The sequence below is a fragment of the Henckelia pumila genome, chromosome 1 (genome assembly GCF_033568475.1).
Source record: "Henckelia pumila isolate YLH828 chromosome 1, ASM3356847v2, whole genome shotgun sequence".
Classification (NCBI taxonomy): Eukaryota; Viridiplantae; Streptophyta; class Magnoliopsida; order Lamiales; family Gesneriaceae; genus Henckelia; species Henckelia pumila.
In genome coordinates, this window is record NC_133120.1 from 44,933,995 (window position 1) to 44,958,853 (window position 24,859).

The 24,859-nt window shown below is 36.0% G+C and overlaps 2 protein-coding genes across 2 annotated transcripts; one reads left to right on the plus strand and one right to left on the minus strand.

Annotated features, from left to right (window-relative positions):
* Nucleotides 1-614: 614 nt before the first annotated feature.
* Nucleotides 615-10,987, minus strand: LOC140877026 (calmodulin-binding transcription activator 5-like). Its single transcript, XM_073280534.1, has 13 exons — nt 10,746-10,987; nt 10,062-10,187; nt 9,800-9,915; nt 6,403-6,491; nt 6,189-6,234; nt 5,767-5,899; nt 5,352-5,471; nt 5,193-5,251; nt 3,889-4,308; nt 2,833-3,530; nt 1,888-2,435; nt 1,323-1,630; nt 615-1,252 (listed from the first exon to the last, which is right to left on the minus strand). The coding sequence occupies exons 1-13, from the start codon at nt 10,906-10,908 to the stop codon at nt 1,208-1,210; spliced, it is 2,871 nt and encodes a 956-aa protein (XP_073136635.1). The 5' UTR covers nt 10,909-10,987; the 3' UTR covers nt 615-1,207.
* Nucleotides 10,988-11,909: 922 nt separating this feature from the next.
* On the plus strand, nt 11,910-14,425 carry LOC140861859 (uncharacterized). The gene is made up of 4 exons (XM_073264859.1): nt 11,910-12,226; nt 12,434-13,361; nt 13,527-13,667; nt 13,955-14,425. The coding sequence occupies exons 1-4, from the start codon at nt 11,910-11,912 to the stop codon at nt 14,423-14,425; spliced, it is 1,857 nt and encodes a 618-aa protein (XP_073120960.1).
* Nucleotides 14,426-24,859: the final 10,434 nt, after the last annotated feature.

The window sequence follows — 24,859 nt, forward strand, 5'->3', positions numbered from 1 at the left end:
GAGACAATGATGAACGAAAGTAGCTTGGTGAAATCAAGCCAATGAGCGCATTGAGAAGCAATGCATCTTGGCGGATCCATTGGATTTGGTTAGTATTGGGCTGAATGATGTTTTGTTCATGTGTTGTCGTGTACCGAACGATATATTCCATTAGTTTGTTAAGTTTCAACGGAGTCAGAAACATTAATTGAGATGAGTTTATAAAAGTTAAGATGCTCATAACAGTTCGGTTCATTGTGAAGTTAATAGTGGTAGACGTAGACGACAGCAGAGTGGAGACCATGGTCATTTTATGGAGTGAGGTGTGTCTCAGACTCTCATTATACCATTAAAAAAAACCAAGAAGCTCACAGGAGCATAGGCGAGTTGATAAAGCCTGAGGTGACGTGGGAAAATATTTCTCAGCGTTGCGGGTTCGATCATCGTGTGGAGCATATTCCCTATTGAAATATTGTGAAAGTATGCTCAAAGGGTTGGACCATGTTACTCCCTCCTCCAGGTCCCTGCCGCTCATACACATCCCTCGATTTAACCTCCGCATGAGCCAATGGGCCTCTGACTCATGTGGAATAGGATCCCTTCGGGGTCAGCCCTTTAAAAATAAAAAAAAAAGAAAGAAAAAATCACCCTTTATTAGTTACAAAGAGACCATAAATACAAGGTTTAACGTTGTACACAGGCTTACAAATAAGTCAACATATAACAACTACTATCTTAAGATATTCAAATATACAATCGATAATACAATGCGATTTCAAGCTATATCCTAATAGCCAACCACATAAATAAATTAAAGGTACACTTAAATATTCAAGATACTCTTATGCCTTCTCAGCAACATTGTGCACCAAGTAACAATGCAGAAAATTGGACAGCTATACTGAACCTCATATTTGAACACGATATTGCAGCATCTCAGGTCTTACATACGACAATTCTGTTCCATCTACTCTTCTGCACGCATTAGATTAATGACTGGCACGCATTAAATCCTTGCAGACATTTGTCACAAAACTACATTCGTGTGAAAGATGAGGCGGGATGCCAATTGGAGCAAAACAAAGCTTCAAAACCCGAAAGAACTACCTAAATCTTAAACCTAAGAAATACACAACATTTATCACGAGTCTTCAATTCTTGACCTTAGCAAAGAGAAGGTTTCACTGTCTTCGCTCCATAAGTAAATGGCAGTGGATAAGTCCTTTTCTTATTGCATTTCAGTGTCAGGATGTATACGTCCTTCATATTCCAGCTGCAACGGGCAATGATTTACTTAATATGAAATCAAAATTACAGGAAAACAAGAATAAGAATATCCTCACCGTTGCTTGATTATGCGCTAATTTCATTCTTCTATATTCTTCTTGTGCTTGCCTTGATCTAAACATTGCCTGGACTCTTACAACAGATCTCTCGACTCGTTCCTCAGCTTGTTTCCTGCTGGCTTGGAAGAAGCCTTCCTCAACATCACTTGCTCGATTTGGATCTTCAGGAGTTTCATCAGGTTGGACCTGAAGGCCTCGGAACCCTTTTCTCTTTAAACGCCAGCGCAGTACTGCTTTTTCAAAGATCCCAACTGACCACACAATCTTGCGATACTGCTTCCTGGCTTGAAAAGCTCGAAAAAACGGCCTGAAATGGAGAAGGATTACAATCAGAAACATCCAGTAGAAAAGTCCTCGTATGAATAAAATATAGCAGCTGTCACTACGCAAAATTTACAACACAGGCAATAATTTACTTCACAATTCAGAAATAGCCGGCAATTTAAATTCCATCATGGTTGATTCTCATAGGCATCCAGCCATTAAACTACGAACTATTCAGTCATATGATTTACGTTCAGCTTGAAATTTATGGCACATCAAATCATGTCAGCTTCACTTACTTGAATTTTGATAGTCTGACGACGTAAGTTGAGGAAATCCTTCCGCATCTTCCAAGTGCGGAACCTATATTGGATTCTCGCAGCAGCTGAAATTTTTTTGCGTGTCTCGAAGTTCCGGTAAGCATGCTGAATCCTCATTGCTGCAACTATGTTTCGTGCTTCGATTTCTGGATTTGATGACTGAACTTCTTTGGTCCGCACTTTGAAAGAGTGCTCCCTGAATGCAGCCTGAATGCGTGCTGCTGCATCGGCAGCTGTCCTGTAAGCTGCTAGAGTATCCTTCAAATAAGACTCCTCCTCGCTGAAGTTCTCAGAGTTTACTATTTCATTTATGGTAGTTTGCAGTGACCCACTAACATTTCCGGCCAATGTCATATCTTTAAAATGAGAAACTAAAGCCTTCTCAGCAAGATAAGCTGCCAAACCATCATACGCATTGTTAGAAGCAAGATCAGCAGCAGTGCAACCTCCAGGGTTTTCTGCAGTTGGATCTGTTACTAAATTTGGCTTTGCACCAGCAGATAAAAGGGTTGCCACCATTTTCTCCCTGAATATAACAAAAGGTAAATGGTGCAAACCACGTGAGGTCATTGTTCATTTAGGGACAATTATTAATCAAAGTTTAAATAATATGCGCACAATACTGTTGTAGCCTTTCTAACATTGCAACAAGGCTGTGACCCTGGAAACTCAATTTATCATGTTGTCACAGTACAACAAGTAAAAAACTGCAAGACATAAGAGGAACTTTAAATATATGGGGCATTATAGATAGAAAACTTGGTGAAATATTTCAAGATCCCAGTGGTAAAATGATTTCAGCATATGAGGGATTACTTCTTTACAAACGAAAATAAAAGCTAGTTGAATCATTCAAGATCTCAGTGGTAACTCAACTCAAGTCAACAAGTGATATTACATGTCAAGATATTTCAGGACTTCACCTTCCATAATATGCCGCCCAGTGTAATGCAGTCCATCCAAATTTGTCTCGATAATCCAGTGACAAGCCAGAGCATGAAAATGGGTACACTGACCATGTATAACCTAAGATGGCACACAAATGAATCACACCCTGACCTTGTTCATCACGTTCGGAAATTTTGCACCCTGAAACCACTTTTTCTAGCAACCATTCATGTAGTCTATTTTGCAAAGTCAATTCAAACAAGTTTTCTTTTGCCTCGTGAAGAGACATCTTAGAGTTTTGGATTGCTTTGGTCAAATACATCCAACGGTCAGAGATTTGTGATGTTTTCTGACAAAAAGCTTTTGCTTCCTTTACGGCATTTGGGAGTAACTTAGAGGAAAAGATTCCCAGGCCCTTAGAAGATGAAAACAACAGATGAGAGAGTCTAATTTGAAGTTGAAATTCTTCCCAAGTAGTTTTATTCTCCGAAGGAATTGTCATAACGGGAACTACAGGAGCACGAAATTCAAAGGTCAAAACTTGGCTGACTGGTTTATGGCCATTAAAACTCAGATAGAGATTCACTAGTCCTGGAGTTTGAGGAGAAATTGAACATTGAAATACTCCAGCTTGTACAACTTCAGCAGGGACAATGGAATCTCCACATGCAAGAAATAAACTGGACTCTGAGCTGGGTGAGCACCCCTCATTAAAAACCCCAACAACCAAAATCTGCATAACAACAACTCAGTGAACTTTTATAATGATAGTGAGAGTAATTGCATGCACTAAATTGTTGTTCATTACAAGTGTAAATTTAACTGCTTGCACTTAACCAATGGGATGGAAGTATTTGCTATCCAAACAGAGTTTTATGCAACTTCCAATGAAGCATACAACTATTTAAACCTTGCACATTTTCATTAAACATTCTCCCCTGGTTACTTTTAGTCACACAAATATTGCTCTTTAAATCAGATGGTGGTCTTAATCTCACTTCATTCTCAAAGGCTAACAAATGAAGCACGAGCATCTACAGGAGTAAATAGACGAGAACAATATAAAGTAAACTAATTCCAGGGCAATGAACCTTTGTTTTTTCAGTAGAAAAAGCCCAACCAGGTGAAATATTTGTTATCTTAAATATTTCCCCCAAGGCACATGACCGATGATCGTCCATCCTCGGAGGCGTATAAGACTGGTGGCCAGTTGAGATTGAAGATTCCACAGCCTGATTGTTCACTGATTCTGGAGAATCAGCAATGATGTAGCTCATCCACCTTCCTATACTGTCCTGAGATTGCAGACCATCTTTTGCCACGTTATTTAGAGAATCAATTACACATGGTCCCAATCCAGTTGAATCCACAACAGTCTCACCACCCACCATATTGTAAGATAAATTACCAAAAACATCATAACCAATGGGAAAAGTCTCAGCAACTTGTCCAGAAGAAACATTGCTTCCAGAACTTTCAGGGGATATCTTGTTAGTTATCGAGCCATCGTCCTGTACACAGAAATGCTTATTAAAAATAAAAAATATTACATTCAAATATTTATCTTACATTTGATAATTCAAGTGGCGCATGAACCATTTAATCTGCCTGGCAGCCATGAATGATGCAAAATAAATTAGGAGTATAGGGTGGCTATTTTTTTTCTTTTGTGTCTTGGTTCATGTGGTCTGGGTGCAACAACAGTCCAAGAGGGAAAAAATTGATCACATATGAGTGAACTTCCATAATATAATAAAGCAACAGCAAATCCAAAAGAAAAAGTACATTGACCACCTTTTCCACATTATGATCCCTTAAACCGATTCAAACAAATTAAGTGAATTTACTCTGCTAGCATATAAAGTCCTTAGCAAGCTTTTAAGAGGTTAAGCATCAAACAGCCCTTCAATGGCTCATATAAACGTTCTTCTGTCACGAAGAATTGAATGGCCTGATTTTTTGTTCTAGAATAATGGCTCATATAAACGTTCTTCTGCCACGAAGAATTGAATGACCTGATATTTTGTTCTAGAATAATCAGTCATTCAATTCTTTTTTTTTTTTTTTTTTTGTTTTAAAAAAAAAAAAAGAATTGAATGACTGATTATTCTAGAACAAAAAATCAGGTCAACAATTTAGTCCAACATAATGCCTAGATAAGTGGAGAAGTTCTATGCCATAATGAATCCATGATGCAACCACGAGTCTTTGTTTCTAAAATGGAATGTGTTCCCACATTATGTGGTTAAAAAAGAAAAATTATAAAACACTAAGCTGAGAGCACTTTTAAAACAAACATTGCAACTCAAATTTCATTAATAAAAATGCACGATGACAGGCACAATCAAGATTTTCGTTTATGAAAAACATATGGAATATAATTGTGACCACTTACATGTATTCTGTAACTGTTCATCTGACTTAGATTAGAGCGCTCAAAATCTGAAGTTTTTCCTGCAATCAGTAAATTGCATGCATCAAAAGAGATAATTATCGGTAATTTTTTGAGAAACTCGTGGCACTACTGCAAACAGTCTACAAATTGAGTCTATACCATCATGCCGAGTAAACAGCTTGTGCGAATCATCCGACACCAAAAGTTCATCCCATTCAAGTGTGTTTATCTCATGAAGTCTCTGCTCGTGGTTTTTCACATTTAAGCTGTCATGTCGCTCTGAAAAAATATCACAGGATCCAGCAACAACATGATGTCAAGAATCAATGGCTTTAACTCAAGGCCTGAGTCTGTATCTAAGTAGATACAATGACTTTTGTTGTCTCTTTCTTACTTAACACAGTTTGAAAACTAACCGAATGTCAGCTACAAAATGGTAGTTATTCTATTTAGTTTTACTAAGTCTATGCCTTTAAGATTTCTTAAAGAATTAACATCCTTTACAATGGAATCAACCAACTAAGTGCCTGTGAAAGGTAAAGCAAATATCTCTGCACGAAAAATTAAAAATAACCTAAAAGTGATATGCTGGTGTCATGATATGCACGATGAAGAGCAGAATCAAATTCTTCCAACAAAGGCAAAGAGGCAGGTGGGTCAGAGATAGCTGGACCAGGATTGGAATTGACAGATGTGTCAGGGGAACCCTGCAACAGTGTCATAAGTTAGCCATAATCCAGTTTGCACGAAATTACATGTTACTTCAAACATGCAAGATCCTGCTAAAGCCACAGAGTCACAAAAATAACATCATGTTAAAGATACAGAAGGAGATGGCCATTGACGACCATGATTTTGCCAAGTGTTGCGAAGAGAGAATAATTAGATTTAGATCCCAGAAGTGATTGCCTCCAACAAAACACTACTTATGTAATTGCTATAAAAAGTCATTCAATACTTAATAATAAACATATAGTTCATGAATGAGAGACAAACCTCTTGTGTTTCTCGATAATGCACAAGGACGATATGTTCCAGAGATCTACAACAAATAAATTACATAATGAAAATATGAAATCTAAGCCTATAAAAAAATAAGTGTTTTTCTCTATTAAAATGTTAACTTACAAAAGCATCACATGCTATCATGTTCACAAGATAAAAAAGATGATGGTTAACTATCTTAGCGTAATGTTTAATGTTTTCATACTTGTCCAACAGCCAGTAACATCTGCGAACAAAAGTTGGGCTGTCTTCTCCATGTGCATAGTATACATGAATTCTTTCCTCATTACCAACCTGCCAAACACAAAGACCAAAGGTGAAATTAATCCTTACATGTCACTACGGAATCTAATAGATGAAGATGGAATTCTCAACGTGAAGAGGATGTGAACAGAGAAGATAAGTTATGTCAATCATCTTTAGACAGAAAAAGTAGATTGAAACAAATATTATATCACCACAAATAAATGCATCACTTATGAGATAGGATAATATAAACTTGAAAACCAGAGAAAATCCAACACAGGGAAATGCTTAGCTCTTTCACACAATATATCTCCACAAAAAAAATAATAACAATGTGATGTCCTAATATGTCCCAAATTGGAAGTACTCGAATAGCCAATCCTCTCCATTGGTCAAATAAGAATTGAACTGCTTTCCCTCCTGCCCCACCTAAAACACCAAGTGACAATTCAAGCAAAAAGCATCATGATGACATAATGAACATTCATGGTAAGAATAACTTTGAAAATTCAGTACAGAAGCCAATCTTAATTTGTCATAGCTTAATTAATAAATATTGTTCAGAAAAAGTAAGTAAATAGGTCTGATACAAGATTTTTTTTATAAGAAACGATAATACATTAAATATGTAAAATCTTTTAATTACAAGAGGTGGACAAGTGATCCGCGTACGACAAAAGAAAGGTCCAAATCCCTAATCATATCAACAGTAAACAAAAGCCCAATCTCTTAATAAATTTGAGATTGAGACACTCTTAAACTCCATATGTGACCCAATCCAAGTACCAACCTGCATTGATCTTGGAGTCACCCAAACTAAGCTCATCTCCATCAAAGCTCTGGCCCACAACGCACTCGTGAAAGGACAATGTATTAACATGAGCTCAATGAAGAGCTTTTGTTAGGATGTCCGTTGTTTGAAAGTGAGTGAGGATATAACAGAGATCAATGACTTTAGATGCTCGATTATCACACATTACTTGCAAAGGTTGTCCAACTACAAACTTCAAGTCATCGAGTGGTCTCTTCAGCCGCATCCCTTCACATATACCCAGAGCTAAGGCTCGATATTTTGCCTCTGCACTATCCTCGCCACAACAGACCGCTTCTTACTTCTCCATGTTACCAAATTCCCCTACAGGTATGTGCAGTGGCCCAATGTGAAAGGCCTATCACTATGTGACCGACCCAATCCGCATCACTATAAACTTCAATATTTTGAATTGACGACTTCTTGAAGAATAGTCCCTTCCCTAGGTTTCTTTTGAGATATCTCAATACTCGATAGACTGTATCCATGAGATCTTTGGTAGGACAATTCATGAATTGACTAACAACCCTCATAGCAAAGCCAATATCAAGGTCTGTGTGTGAGAGATAAATCAATTTTCCAACTAGTATTTGATACTTCCTTTGTCAACAAACGGACTGTCATTGTTTGCTTCAAGCATGACATTTGCATCCGTTGGTGTGTCCACTAGTTTGCTTCCCCTGCATTCTTGCTGCCAGTGATAAGAGAACTAGGACAACACTGAGTCTCGCCACTGGAGCAACGATTTCTTGGTAATCGATGCCATATGATTGCATGTATCCCTTGGCTACAGGTTGTGCTTTGAATCTTTCTATACTACCATCAGCTTTGTGTTTTACTGAGATGATCCATTTACATCCAACTGTCTAACTTCCATTAGGAGATCAATGATAGTGCAAGTATTATTTTTCTCAAGGGCTTGTATTCCTTCAAAAGGGACCACCTTCGATCTTGGAGAGCAATATCTATGATTGATGGAATTTGGACCTGGTCTAATCTAGATATAAAAGCTTGATATGCAGGCGGTGAAAAATGATCAAGAGAAACAAAATTACATATAGGATGTTGTGTACATGAACGAACACCTTTCCTTAATGCAATAGGTCTTGCAGTAACATCAAGTTCAATTATAGGAACTCATCATTAAGGTCAGCAGTACGTTGTGTATTTTCAGTTTCAGTTGGTTGCTCTGGAGGAGGGTCAAGGCTGTGCTGAATCCGTTCACGGTGCTGTTGGATTTCTGCATGTGGTGGTTTCCTGCGAGAATAAACCAGTAATGACTTATAAGGCTCCAATTGTGAGTGGGCTTACCTACAAGGCTCTAATTGTGGAAAGGTAAGTGTGTCAGGTTCCCAGTAGTGCGTTTCACTCAATGTTGTCTCCATCTGAATCGAAGATTTGGGATAAAAGGGCTGACTCTCAGAAAACGTGGCATCCCTGGAATTGTAGAATTTCTTGGATAGGCAAGTATCAGTTGTACCCCATTTGGTTACAAGAAAAAGGCACTCGATTGCTCGAGGGTCAAGTTTCCCCGATCATGGATATGCACAAAAGCTGAGCACTCAAAGACTCGGAGAAGAATGTTCTGAATTAGGTGTGTTGTAGGAAAAGAGGCCATAAGAGTTTGGATGGGAGTTCTGTATTGGAGGACAAGAGCTGGCATTCGGTTGATTAAATACGTGGCAATGAGGACAACATCACCCCAAAAATGTTTGGATACATTGGGGGTAAAGAGTAAGGATCTGCCACATCAAGTAAGTGTTGATTCTTTTGCTCAAAGACTCCATTCTGTCGGGCGTCTCGATATAGGAGAACACAAACAATTCAATAACAGAATTCCACTGAGATGATCGTGGAGTTTGCTTCGTTAACGTTTCAAATTTGGGTCTCCTTCTTTGGCCCCGTCCCAAGAAGATGGTTTAATGGTTTAGTCCTTTCCCTTACATGTAAATTGGATGAATTGAGACCGTTTTAGTAGTTCTTCTCATTCAACCCGTATACTGCTTGTATAGCCTAAAGATTTTCATGTTTTGTTGCAAGATGGTCTCATCAGATTGTCCAGTGGTTTTTGAAGATTCCAACATATTGATGGGCATGAGTGAAAATCAGAAGATGAAAGCGAAATGGAGGAAGGTGAGGATTTTCAGCAAAAAAGGGGGTCAGAGATAACATCGGTATAAAAACCCTTAAGAAAAGAAATTCATCCTAGTTTTAGTCCTAGGAGTCTTGTGCCATGATAATTTGAGAAGGAAAAACTTGTGATTTTATGAATGAGGCCAGCACAACCATTTATATGATACACTAATTTACAGCCATAGTTACATGAAAGAACAAGAAAATAAAACTCTACCAAAAATCAGAAACCAATTACATTATAATCCAAGGAAATCTGTAATATAAATTCCTAATACAGAACACTCTGTTCGAAAAAATATGTTCGGGTTTTTCAACAAAGACATTAACCAACATTACACTCAAACTAGACTTGTTTATGATCGACCATTTCATGCAACACGGAATATCTTGAGGAAAAATAACAACTTACTTTTAAGTGCTCGTGGGCTTCTTTAACTGTTTTTCCATCCTTTTTCTTCTTCCAGTTATAGCCATCTTTCCGAAAATTCCGGAACATCTTACGATCAAATAACACAATGGTGCCACCTAGTGTACCATAACATAATAAATATTAGACAGACTCATGCCATAGTTCATATGATATACCAAAACTTAAATACAACATAAGACTTTATATTCATTACGGATAAACTACCACACTAAATTATTATGAAAACATTCAAATGTATTACTTTTTGGCAGATTCACAGGTTTGACATTCACAGTGAAATATTTGTTGTTGCAAAGTATGGCATGAATCTCATTAGGCCTGAGCCATCTTGACTTCGCCTCCGCCATCATAGTGCCAACATCCAAATCTATCCATGCGACAAAGCCCAATAGTTACACACGAGAAAGTATGTAAATGAGGAAAAACATGAAACACACTGTGCTAACAGTCATGCTTACTACAAGAAGCACAATGATAAGACAGATACGAGTGAACAACAAAATGGATCAATTTATTGGGGCATATCCCCCATAAAATTGACGGTAAATAATTTAATCCAAGTTTGGACTTGAAAACCATAGCACTAATCCATACTATTTTGAATAATCTAATAAGTACTTGCACCACCCACCCCAAAAAAAAAATCCATAGCAGAGGAAAACAAAAATAAAATAGATTGTCGAACACAGAATGAACAAAAAGCTCATCCATCACCGCTTAAACGGTTACATTGCACTTCATCCTTCACCACGAATCAAGAAAAATAAAGCATAAAATGACCAAAATCTTAGCTTTGTCAGCATGATTTAGAAAACCCTAAAACCCAGAAGTCAACTTTTGACCAACCTGACGAAATCGGCCCAAAGCAAGCAATACTCACGAATCGAATCATACACACTGAAGTACCAACATAGATGTGTTGTACCTTCTTTGGTGCGAAACCCATGAATTTCAGACCCAACTAGCGGACCCCGTACACTACTCTCCATGGGCAACACTACAAGCGCCGATGACAGCGAAAATACTGCAATTAAATGGCAAAACAAATTGAATTGCGAGCTGATATTCTTATAGCAAAAGTAAAACATAAACAGTTCAGGTAATGTTTTTGCAATTGAATAAATTCAAAAGATTCTGCACATAATTGCAGAGAATGGTATACATGGAAGCTTAAAAAAAAAGATACTTGCCTTTGAGTTGGACAAGCCAAGGACAACTATGTAAAAAAAAAAATGTTTCTCAGCAGAAAAATACAAATTAAACAAAATGGATTGGGAAAATTTGTGATAAATCTCTAATAATAAACATGTATCTCTCCTCAGTACATTTTTCAGAAATACTTTGTTACTCTTTTTTTTAACTTTTTATTTTGACCAATTTACCAAAATGCCCTGATATTGTTTACAAAAAAAAAACGTGATGCTGCTGAGAAATCGTTACTTTCCCTCGGTCCTTCTTCTTGATTCTCCTTTTTCGAGCCTTTTTCTGTCAATCTTAATCGTTTAATTCATCAACAAAAATGTCGCAGATCTGTGTTTACTCCGACAATGTTGAAGATCTACATTGACGTGGGTTGAAGGGAATTTTCCATCTTTGGGTGCTCAAAGTGAAATTTTCACATATTTGCAGGTTAGATTTAAGATTTGAAATCTTTTAAATTTTGGGTGAATAAATTATTGTCATAGTTTGATGTATGTCTTACAAATTTAAAATGTTGAATTGATAGAATTGTTTGAGATTTTTATGATTATAGAGGTGGTGTTGAGTTTTCGTGCATTGGGTTAGTTTTACAGATTAGTTTATCAATATCAATTTTTATGTATGTTGTTGGGGATGCAGTTCATTTGATGAGCATTTGTGATAGATTAGCTGATATTTCGTATTGTTATCGATTATAAAATTTTAATTCTTAATTTGGGGGTTTTAGTGTTGTACTATTACATTTATTCTGTGAATGAAATTATTAGAATTAAAATCTAATATTCTGAAAATTTGTTATTTTGTACTGTTTGTGTGTAATATATTATGAAAGAATGTATTATGCTTCGATTTACTGTATTGATGAACATTTTCCTTTTGTAGTTTGAGAATGGAATCTGGAAATGGTTCTTGCAATCTTTTGTTTTTGGGTTGCTGTAAATTCAAGAAGCAGTTGTTTATCACCTCAATCTTCAGTGATTGTAGCTTGATGGATGTTTTTGCGAGTCTGAGAAAAAAATATGCAGAAATATCTTCGGAATCCATTATTCTTCAATACGTAGCTCCATTGCATAAGATGATTGTGTCTTTGAATGATGATGATGATGTCCTTAATATGATTCATCTTCATATATGTGTAAAGCTTACGACGATTGAATTGAGGGCAGAGAAAAGAAATGAACACTTAAACAACTTGAATGATGGGAGGTAAAATACTTTATTAGACGTATTTTCATTCTCCTATTTTGATATGTTTGGTAACATGTTTAATAAAAAATATTAAAGTTAAAATATTGTAGATTTTTTTGTATAAATTATCAATTAGATGTTTGAAACCAAGATTAATTTTTAAAATTTTAAATTTTGTTTTTGTGGTTTTTTTTTATCTTATTAATTGTATATTAAAGTGGTAAGGGTTGATGAGAAAAACACGCAGTCGAAGAGTGATAAAGAGATTGAACAGGCCCCTTGCTCCAACAATATAGATGCCTGGATTAATTGCATTCGTGGTGTAGGACAAACATTCAAGGGTGCCGGTGAATTTAGAAAATGTTTGAAAAACTTTTCTGTTGCTACAAGACGTTCATTTGTTTATGTAAAAAATGACAACGAGAAGGTTATTGTTATTTGTAGTGAAAAGAGCTGTGATTGGAGAATTTATGCTTCAAAACATAAAAGAGACAATCTTTTTGCTATCAGAAAATGTAAACTACAACATAGTTGTGGTGAGAACAATCTACGTAGCAGAGGGCATCCTAGAGCCGATGTCTATTGGATAGCGAATGTTGTGAAAGAAAAATTGAGAGGAGAGCCCTCTTATCGTCCGTGTACAATGCAGATGGACTTGCAAAGAGATTTTGAGGTAGAGTTAGAATACCGCAAAGTGTGGAAGGGTAAGGAGTTGGCGATGCATGAAATTCTTGGCACAGATGAAGGATGCTATGATAGATTAAGATGGTACTGTGATGCTGTTAAAAAGACTAATCCTGGTAGTGTTGTACAGTGTGAGATTGAACCTTTGACTAAAAAATTCAGACGGTTGTTCATTTGTTTTCATGCATGTGCCGTTGGTTTTGTTAGTGGTTGTAGGCCGTTGATATTTTTGGATGGTACTCATATAAAGAATAAGTATAAAGGATGTATCTTAGTTGCTGTGTCGAAAGATGCGAACGATGATCTGTTCACAATTGCTTATGCCATAGTAGATGCGGAGAATGATTCAAACTGGGATTGGTTTTGTTATCATGTGAGTCGTGTGCTCCTTTACTATCAATGCATTCCATTCGACGAGTTCACATTTTTCTCGGACATACATCCCAGTATCATCAAGGCAGTGAATCAAGTATTTGTTGGGAGTCGCTATGCTTATTGATTGAAACACTTAGTGGATAATTTCATGAAGCAGATACGTTCGAAATTACGTATCCTTGAGCAATTTGAATTTAATTTTTTTTATATTATCTGATCATTTTTTAAGCTTAATCTAAATTTTGATTAATCTTTTTAGGTGTTGAGAAGTTATCCCAGACATAACAAAAATCACTGGTCTTCGGTATTCAAGAAAGTTGTGTATGCTCCGTCTTTTCAAGAGTACGAACAACATATAAACAATATATTTGAGTCAATGCCTCTTGCTAGAGGGTTTATTGTAAATTCTGATCCACAGAGTTAGGCCAATGCATTGTTTGTTGGTAATAGATATGGTGTTATAAATAATAGTATAGCCGAGTGTTGGAATAGTTGGGTTAGGCCAGCTCGTCATCTGCCTATTGTTGCTATGGTTGATCACATACGCATGCAGATAATGAAAATTATGCACCGACGACCTGAATCAACTTAGTCATGACCAGGGAATTAAGTCCAAGAAAAGAAAAGTCTGTTGCAAGCGTATATATTGAATCTCAAACATTAAGAGTTCAGCGTTCGTATGATTAGAAGTTTGAGGTTGTTGATGGTGAAAAGCCATTTGTCGTGGATTTAGTGGATATGACTTGTTCATGTAGAGATTGGCAGATCAATAAGCTTCTGTGCAAGCACACCTGCTCTGCCATTGAGACAAAAGCGTTGTCTGTGTATGATTTTTGTGACAAGTATTTCAAGATCGAAGTGTATCGTGCTGCGTACAAAAGACATATTAATCTTATCCCAACCTTTGACATCAATGAGTCTTGTGTTGCTGCATCAAATGTAATCCAGGATCCTTCTGTGCGTAGTCAGGCCGGTCGTAGAGGGACGAAGAGAATACCATCGCAAGTTAATATACGTGTCTCAACATGTGGTCGTTGTCATGCAAGAGGACACAACAGACGCAGTTGCAAGGAACCTATTGTAATGGTCCGGGTGCGTCCCTTCACATCTCAAGGGGCCCGCAACCATTGTGCTACTCATGGCCTTCTCCCTATTTGACTGTTCTACAAATATGCAGGAGAAAGCTGTAAGGCCCGAAAATATTAAATTATTAATTATGAGATTTGAGAATTAAATTTCATATTAAGGGCTATTGATTTGAGAAGTTATGGAAATGATAGATTTAATTTTCGAGCCGAAAATATTTAATTTGAGAATTTACGGATTTTGAGAATTAAATTTCGAGAGTTCTTAAATTAAAAGAATAAATATTCGATTTGAATATTTATGGAATTCGAGATTAAATTCCATGTTTCGGAAATTAAAGAAGATGTATTTTGAAGATGAAACTCGATTAGGGGTTGATTTGAAAATATCGAAGATTCGAGGGCTAAAGTGCAAAAGGCCGGGATTATTGATTTAATCCGAATTTATTTAATTTTAATCCGAGTATATTTAATTTGGGAATATTTAGAGTTTCTATTTTAATTCTAATATTCTTAAATTATTTTGGATTGAAATTGAATTAAAACGAAGGCCGATGACTGAATTGTAATTACTGAAGACTTGAGGGACTAAATTGCAATTAAGCTATACATATCCGATTTAATCAGATTTGTAAGCTTGTACACGTGCATAAGTTGTAAGAACTTCAGATTCAGAAATGAGAACAGAGAGTTCAAACCCTCTTCCATTTCCTTTTTCATTTTGAGATTCAAATCGCCGTAACTTTTGATCCGCTCGTCCGATTTCAATTCCGAAAGATGTTCTGGAATCCTTGCGACGAGGGCTTCGAATTGATGTAAGTATTTTGTTCTTTCGGCATGTTTTGAAGAACGAAATATGGCAGAGATCAGATTATGAAACTATGTTGTGTCTTTGAGTTCGTATGCCGTTCAATATCGCAGTCGGATTGGAAATGAATTAAGAAATGAACTTGTCATGGTTTCAGCATGTTTTTGACTTGTTAACATGTGATTATAGCTGCTGATATGATGAATTGAATGACGAATTCAGCTGATATAAGTGATACGAATGATTGAGTTGATTAGAAATGAATTCGATACCGCGTCGGTTTTCGATTTTCAATCGCTACAACACCGGTTGATGTTTTGACTTCTTTTTGATAGCCTATAACTGAGTTGAGATAGTTGTTTAGATGTTATGAATGTTATGGCAATTGTATTTCTCGATTTCAGTTGAGTTTCGAAGGCTAACGATTCAAGACTCCGAGTTATATCGAATAAGAAGGAGTTGAAGTTTGAAATGATATTTATTGAATCTATATTGATGATTTTGATTCAATTCTGAAATGATTGAATGGAATGAGGTTTGATATACATGTTTTGATGATATGTTTCAGAGTTTAATAGGAGACTATTGACTCAAGAACCTCAACTTGAAACCGAAGACGAAATGATGATAGTTGAAGTTGTTCTACCTTGAAGATCGAATGTTATTTGAATGAGCAGATTTGCTATGAGTTGTGGTACTTCCTATCCAGATGTGGAACATTGTCAACTCGAGAATGAAAGGTATAATGACGATATCGCGAGTCAGGGACTGTGAAACTCAAGAATGACTATTCTTGAGTTATCCCGAACAAACCACATACTTGTTTAAGTATTTGTTCTTGAGGTAGAACTTATGTTATTGACGATCCATCACAGGTAGTGGATCTTTATTGCTTTTGATATGATTGTATATTGAATTGATTCTATGCCAAGGTTGCGGTTAACCTTATTTTCTAGCCCGGAATGGCTACGATAGATGGATATCCATGTCAAGATCGGATACGAATCTTGATGGCAATGAAGTGATAAGAATCAATTCTTGAGATAAGCGCGCTATATAAATTGAGTTTTGATTTGAAGTTTGAGTCGATATATGCGTTATCTTTGCTCTATTCTTGAGTTGATATGTTTAGAGTTGATATGAATTTATTTAACGCATTTATATGTCGATTATACTGAGAATGATTTCTCACCGGAGTTTATCCGGCTGTTACTTTGTTTTGTATGTGTGCATTGCAACAGGAGGGGCAAGAGCTTTGTTGAGACGACATTGATAGCTCGGGAGAGAGATGTAGCAAGTGTGGACTCGGGTTTTAAGCTGAAGAATGGTAGTTAGATAACATTGAAGTTAACATGAAACTTGTGATTTAGAAGCTCACTTTTGAGACTTAGTGTAGCTTATCGTATCATGTCTTTACGCTATTCGATTGATGTATTGAATGCATGATTTGATACTTGAAAATTTATACATGTTGATATGCATGTTTTAGAATTTATAAACCATGATATGAGTTGATCATGAAGGCATTTGGACTGATGTGCACGGTTTGACAGCAAAATAGTATTGTTGTTATTTTCTGGAAATGGCTCCTGCTCGATCGGGTAAATGTTACCGATCGAGCGAGGCCCTTAAATTGAAGGCAGAAAATCGAGCATTTTGGGCTCGCTCGATCGGTAGGTTTTTCCCGATCGAGCGAGACCAAAAAAATGTGCAGACCCGAGACTTTTGTATTTTGCTCGCTCGATCGGCTGACTTTGCCCGATCGAGCGAGGCTCTGAGTTTTTAAAAAAATAAAATAAAAATTATGCTCTTGGTTTATTATTTTTAATTGTTTGATTAATTGTTTAATTAATCATTAGCTGCCCTAAGATGAGATTAGCAACCCGAGGTCCCCACAACAGGTGGTATCAGAGCGTAGGTTCTGGACTGAGATAGAAGCTGAGTGGGGTAGAGTGAGTCATATGCATTTATAGTATTGCATGATTATGCAGTATTTGATTCGATGATTTAATAAATTGCATGTATTCTTGATCTACCTTTGAAATTGAATTGATTAATTTACTGATTTGTAAATTTTCAAATTCTTGTCGATGTTATTATAAGAATTTCCCCGGGTGATGTAAGCACCCCAGACTGACAGAGTTGTATGGCCAGACTGAACATAATGGTATGGTCAGATTGAACAGAACTGTATTATTGCTCAGTTGAATGAAATATCTCTGACTGAACAGATCAGAATATCAGCGAATGAATAGATGTATTGCAGGTAGAAGTTGTTCTGAAGAACTTGATCAATCGTTCAGATACCTGAAAGATACCAATGAATGATGTATTAGATTGACTGTCTACCAACTTCGAAACCTAGCAATCAGCTGATGACTTTTGATGAAGAAATGATGAAAGAACAGAGGTATATTAATTTGTTGGTAAGTGCATAGAACATGATTTTTGTTTATGGTTCTTTGCCACAACAGATAGAAATGATGAGAAAGAAAAATATACCATCTCGAAGTTGAATATTTTGAATATTGAAGAATGTTTTATTAGACTTTGCAAGCCTACTATGATTCTTTGAATTGTAAATGATCAGAAGCTCAAGATTGAGTTGTTTAATTATGGCTTGAATTCGAAGAATATGTCTGAATAAATGCTGATGACTGAAGTATGTTATGAAAGACATAGTCTTGTTTAATAGAACTGAAGCTGAATGATGAAGCAAAAGGACTGAAATTGTAAAGATGCTATAGTGTGTGAGAGAAACACATATTTAGCTACAATTTCTATTCCAGAAGTATACAGAGAATCAGAATGAAATTGCACCTGAGAATGAAATTTCAGGTAACAGATTTATTTTGTTTTGACCTGTCTATTATTGGTGCAATAGATTCATGATAGCTGAAAGCTTATTATATGATCACCTCTATATCAGAAAAGAGATTGTGTGAATTGAACTGAAGAATGGAACTATTATTTCGATGAACTGAAACTGAAGATGATTTAGTTCGTATTGAAATATCTGTTTATGTTGCATGATAGAAGATGATGCAATAATCGAATACAGATGAGTAGAAGAATTGATGATAAAAAGCGATTAAATTAGATCAGTAAGAACATAATGTGCAATTGAATATGATGATATAGAATCTCGAATTAAGATTCCGTGATTTCGGGTTGATATATGATGTTTGATTACAAAAATATGCTGAAATAAGTATATTCAATGCACTAGATATGTTCATGATCTAAACAAGAATTGAAAGATATGTCGATGAGTAGAGATGGCAGATATATTTCAGTAAGATTCTTGACTTTAGTTTAAGTTGTGAACTGGAATTTATCAGAAAATTGAGGAGTTTGTGAATTGACTGATGCTTTTGAGGTTTACAAATAGATGATGATATGAAAGTCAGTTACAGATGAGTCTTTTATTTGATTTTATTGAAGTTATTACATCATAAAATCATGATTTTTGAAATTCTTGATATTGATTTCGAGGTTTTGGTACCGACCTCAATCGATTTTGATGGACTCTTATTCTTTGTTAGGGTCTGATTTGATTTACTTGTCTTGGGTTGAGATGCTAGTGAGTTGTTTTCACTTAGCATATTGTCATTCATATTATTGTTCTGTGGATGACCTTGACTTAAGTGAGTTTTCCTGATTATGAATTTCAAAAGTTACTGATTGGTTGATGTATACATTCAGTATATTATCATATTTATGACTCGTAACTGATAGAATTTCTAATTGAGATTTGGGAACTAGAACGAAGAGAAGAGATGAATGCGTGATTGATTGATCTTTTGAATTTATGTGCTTGAAGTATCGAGATAGATACTAAAACAGTCAGAATTGCTGTAATCCAAATTAAGTGAGAATTGATTTTGAAGGATTAAAGCACATTGAGATGAGATCAAGTTATTAGAATTCAATTTAGAAAGAGAAATGAAGAATGAAACAGACATTCGATCAATTGATTTCAGATTTTGTGTATTTTGGTTTGAATATTCAGATGAATATATGACCAATTAGAATGATTTTTGATTGAAAGCAATCCAGAACTGTTTAGTAGATGAAAGAAACACAGAAAGTAAACTGAAGTGATGAGAATTCAGTATAGAATGCCATATAGAGATATGAATTAAAGCCTCAGATCAGAATGAATGAATTCTATTATGATTGATTATTTGATTGTGCCTGATATTTCCGAAAAGAGATATCAGAATTTGAAGATATGCACAACAATGAATTCAATATTCATCCGATAATTGTTTTATCGGACGATAAAACAAATAGAAGTAATAGAATTAGTACGTTTTCAAAGTTAAACGTACAGAGAGTTTCCGATGAATTTGAAAATCGTTGACCAGATGAGTTCAGTGTAGTTTAGAAACTCCAAAAGTATTATGAAATCATGCTTTGAAAGGATATTGTGTGAAACTACCAAGATGAAACAGTTTATGTGAAGTAAACAGGTGGTAGTTATAAACAGATTGATGGAAATTATTGGATACGATAATTTGTCTGTATGATCAAATCACTGAATTGTGACTAGATTCGTTGTAAGACGAACAGTAAGCCAAGAAATAATATTTCAGATTGAAACATTGGGTTTACTATTACATTGTAATAAAGATGATCCGAAGACTTTGAGTACTTTTTGAGGTAAAAGTACAACATGTTATCCTTGAATTGGAAGAAGAATCAGAGAAGATGAATTGAATTTCGAGAATGAATTTTTATCTGACATGATACCGATTATCAACAGTCCTGAATACGTTGAACTCTGTGACTACAGAATAAACTCTGATTACGAAATAATCCGAATAGAATAATCAGATTTGGGGAATACACTGTATGAGATGTGAATAACAGTTATCTATTCAAATCTGTGAAGAAGATAAAGATATGATGAATTACAGGAATGATAAAAATCTATTGTCAGGATTAAGACTTTAGATTTATTTGATAGAATGTGGCATCGATTGATTGATTGATGTTATGAGAGTTGGTTATATGTGATTGCATTATACCAATTGTCGATTGATGGATTATCTGAGTTGATTTTTCCGGATATTGAGAATATTCTCAGAACTTTAATACCTGAGTCGGTATTACTTGACTTGATGTATTGCCACTTGATGATTATACTTCCTGTAACAGATAATGAGTCGATTTTAAGATAATGTTGAGATAATGATATGATGAAAAGAAATCAGATTTCTTTGTGTTGCAATGATACTACTGAAGTATATGATATCAGATCAGACATGATTTGTTGATATTAGATCAGATTTGATTTGAGAGACACAAAGATGTTGAAGATGAATCTGTATGAAATGAAAACAGAGAAGAAGAATTAGAATTAGAAATTGAATGATAGATATAACTTTTGAAGCTGAAACTGACTTGTTAAGCATAAAAGTTATTCCTGAACATCATTCGATTCAGAATTGAGAAAGAACGAAGTTGAGATACAGATTCAGAATGTGACGATGGATACTAATCTTGAAACGATGAACTGAATAACAGTGTAGACTTGAGTTATGTTCTATACTCTGTATAGAATGATAAAGAGAAAGAATCAAGTCGTCACCAAAGCTGAATTGCATTGAATGACATATCAGATGGAATTGATGATTGTATTGAACGAATGTATTCTTTTCAGCTGGATAAGTTCAGTATCTAAGTGAAAGAAGTATCAGTAGATTCTTCGTATGTACTTTATTTAGATGAGATAGATATTGAAGAGATTCTGAGTTAAGTCGATTATTCGACAAATCCTTGATTGAAGAAAGAAACAGCTCAGAATAAAGTCGTTTCAAGGACTTAAAGTACAACTGAATAGATAATGATTACAAGAGAATAGAAGCAGATTCGAAGTAATAATCCGACAAGAGATTGAAAGATGAAGTGAGATATGAAATGCAGAGTGGATGATTGAAATGAGAATCACTTCAGATAATCATTCAGTCAATTAGATTTGATATTCTGGATGAATACGATTTCGAGGACGAAATCATTTCTTAGAGGGGAGGAATTGTAAGGCCCGAAAATATTAAATTATTAATTATGAGATTTGAGAATTAAATTTCATATTAAGGGCTATTGATTTGAGAAGTTATGGAAATGATAGATTTAATTTCCGAGCCGAAAATATTTAATTTGAGAATTTACGGATTTTGAGAATTAAATTCTGAGAGTTCTTAAATTAAAAGAATAAATATTCGATTTGAATATTTATGGAATTCGAGATTAAATTCCATGTTTCGGAAATTAAAGAATATGTATTTTGAAGATGAAACCCGATTAGGGGTTGATTTGAAAATATCGAAGATTCGAGGGCTAAATTGCAAAAGGCCGAGATTATTGATTTAATCCGAATTTATTTAATTTTAATTCGAGTATATTTAATTTGGGAATATTTAGAGTTTCTATTTTAATTCTAATATTCTTAAATTATTTTGGATTGAAATTGAATTAAAACGAAGGCCGAGGACTGAATTGCAATTACTGAAGACTTAAGGGACTAAATTGCAATTAAGCTATACATATCCGATTTAATCAGATTTGTAAGCTTGTACACGTGCATAAGTTGTAAGTGAAAGAGTGGGTGCCCGGTGAGCCAACTTGTGGCTAAGGGCTTTTATGACTCTATGTATAAACAATATTTTGTTTAAAATAATTTACACTTTTATAATGGCGTTTACTTTATCTTTTATCATATTATTATGTTGTGACATACTATAAGATGTTTAGATGAAGACCTTGAATATACTATAGTGTATGTAAGATGTGGTAGCACATGGGGATGACTATCATGAAACACATCTTATAGTCACTGTATATTCTAAACAGTTCCTAGTCGATTGAGCCGTCCGTTAATAAGGATAAGGATCGCTCGAGATTGAGACTAGCATTTGCGATGACGAGTACCACGTTTCATTGGTATGGAACATAAAGATGTTCAAAGCATGCAAATGGATATTCATATGATGAATGATCGAACTACCCTATCCGGACTTTCCAAGTGGTTATCACTTATCGAGTGGATAAAGTCCGCGGTTTTGGTTGTACACCATTAGTCCTTACTACTTGAAACATCATTGAGACTCTATATGCTAGTACTGTACTTTGACTCATTTACCGACTCTATTGGGGTCATCAGGTGTCGGGATTGAGTACAGTTACGACACATATAGGAGTCGATGCTTTGTTGTCAAGGATTCACCACATACTTGCGAGTGTGGATATCCTATGCGATATGAGGAGATATTAGAGTGGCGAATCTCTGGCCAGAGTACATGATGTATTTTAGGTTACTCGGTGTTCCTAGTAACACATACGATGTCACTATTTGATCTTCAAGATGCATTGCATAGTTATCGAATCTCGAACAACTCTCGATTTACCAATGGTTGTTGATTCGATCGGGATATATGGATGAAGGGACCGTACTATATGCTAACCAAAATCTATTGGTTCTTGCAGGCACTATCAGTGATACCTAGGGAATCATGGGGCGATGTTGCTAGGCGCTCTTACCATGATTCGATGGGCAAGTCGGAAATTGTTGTTCCAGATGTTTTTCATGTGTCGTTACTTCGACAGTACATAGTTGATGAATCTCATATTATCCAGCCTACTGATGTTCAGCTGGAGCTAGATCTGTCGTATGTCGAACGACCACTCCGTATCCTAGACAGGAAGGATAAAGTTCTTCGGAACAAGACTATACCACTTGTGATGGTACAGTGGCAGCGACGAGGCGTTGAAGAAGAAACTTGGGAAACCGAGAGCCGTATGCGAGCGGAATATCCTGAGTTGTTTGTTTTGTACTTTTGATTATCATGTAAAGATGTAATTACAGTTATTGTAATAAAACACAAGTTTGATGTTTCATTATGATTACTTCTTTAAATTTTATTTCGCGGACGAAATATCTAAAGGTGGGGAGAATGTAGTAACCCACATCTCAATTTAAGTAATTACATGATTAAATCAAAATGTAAAGGTTTTGTAGCGAACGGACGTTCCGATGGGGAACGGACGCAACGAACCAGGAACGGACGCAACGTTCGGTTCCGGAAAATTTGCCTATAAATAGAGGATTTCTGATTCAGAATTTTCATATCGATTTCCGAGTTTCCTTTCTTCAGTTATATAGTGTGAGTTATACACTTGAGGGCCCTATCGGTTATATTAGAAGTTCAGGAATAACCAAGGTGTGATTATAGTTATTCGGGACTAGCAACTTCAAAGGGCTTACTACGGACGAAGGTATGGTCCGGGAATCTATTTATGTTTTGGGATTACTTATTAGCTTAGTTAAGGCTTATAGAATTTGTGTAGTGATACGGTGAATTTTTGAATATAGGCCTGGAACCTAGGATCCTACTAGACTTGAACTAGCCTAGATGTACGTACATATTGACTGAGATTGCCAGCGAGTATACTTGTTTATATGTTGCATTTATTTGGCATTATTATGTGGCATGATGTATGTTTTACCATTTTCTATATTCATATATCATGTGCACGTACACGTTGAGCATATACCTTGTTATACCTGATTATAGAGCCGCTCAGCTCTATACTCGATAGTCTGTCACTGAGAGTACCGCGATGGCGAGGACATGTATGTCTGACTACTCTGGTGTACTAGACGAGTGTTGTTGCACCCAGAGGTTGATCCGTGCGGTGGCAGCACTCATATGGCGCCGATACTGAGCATGACTTTTCAGATGACCCTATACCAGTCATCATGTTGCATGCATCATATATATACATATAATCATGTTTATGTACTGGGCGTTAGCGCTCACTTCTTAGTTGTTATCTTGGACACCCTATTCCACGGGGCAGGTCGCAAGATGGACGGAGCCAGTAGCTCGAGGAAGGACTAGGGAGCCGGAGCTTTTCTGGGGATTTTATACAGCAGGACTTGTTTAGTTGTATAAATATTTTAGACAGTTTATTTTAAGCTTTTCGATATGGTTGTATCACTATAGTATTAAGCCTGGACTTGTTTTACTAAGCTGATATGTAAATTATGGATTATGTTTCCGCACATTTTACTCTGTTAAGCATTTTGCTATATTAAGTTTAATGTATGCTATTAGTTGCCAGTTAGTAGGTGATTCCATGCAGGGTCACTACAATAATGCCAAAACTGTTTGCAGTTTTGAAACCCAGCTTACTGCACCTCCTGCAACTGTAAACACATAACGAGTAGTAGATTTTCTTTTATCTGGATCACCCGCATAGTCTGAATCCACATAGCCCTTGAGTATAAAATCTGATCCTCCAAAACATAATGCAGCATCCGAGGTACCCTTAATGTATCTAAGAATCATCTTAACCGTTCTCCAATGCAGTTTTCCAGGATTTGCCATGTACCGACTGACTGCTCCCACTGCTTGAGCAATGTCTGGTCTTGTACAGATCATATCAAACATCAAACTCCCCACTGCTGATGCATACGGTACTCGAGACATCTCCATCCTCTCTGCTTCACTTCTAGGAGAACGGTTGATTATGTAATAAGCGGTTTCGACTGCTTCTGCCCAAAATGACTTGGCTAGACCCGTAGTACTCCACATGGCCCTTGTTATGTCCAACAAAGTTCTGTTCATCCGCTCTGCCACTCCATTATATTGAGGTGTGTAAGCCATCGTGAACTGCCTTTTGATGCCCTCA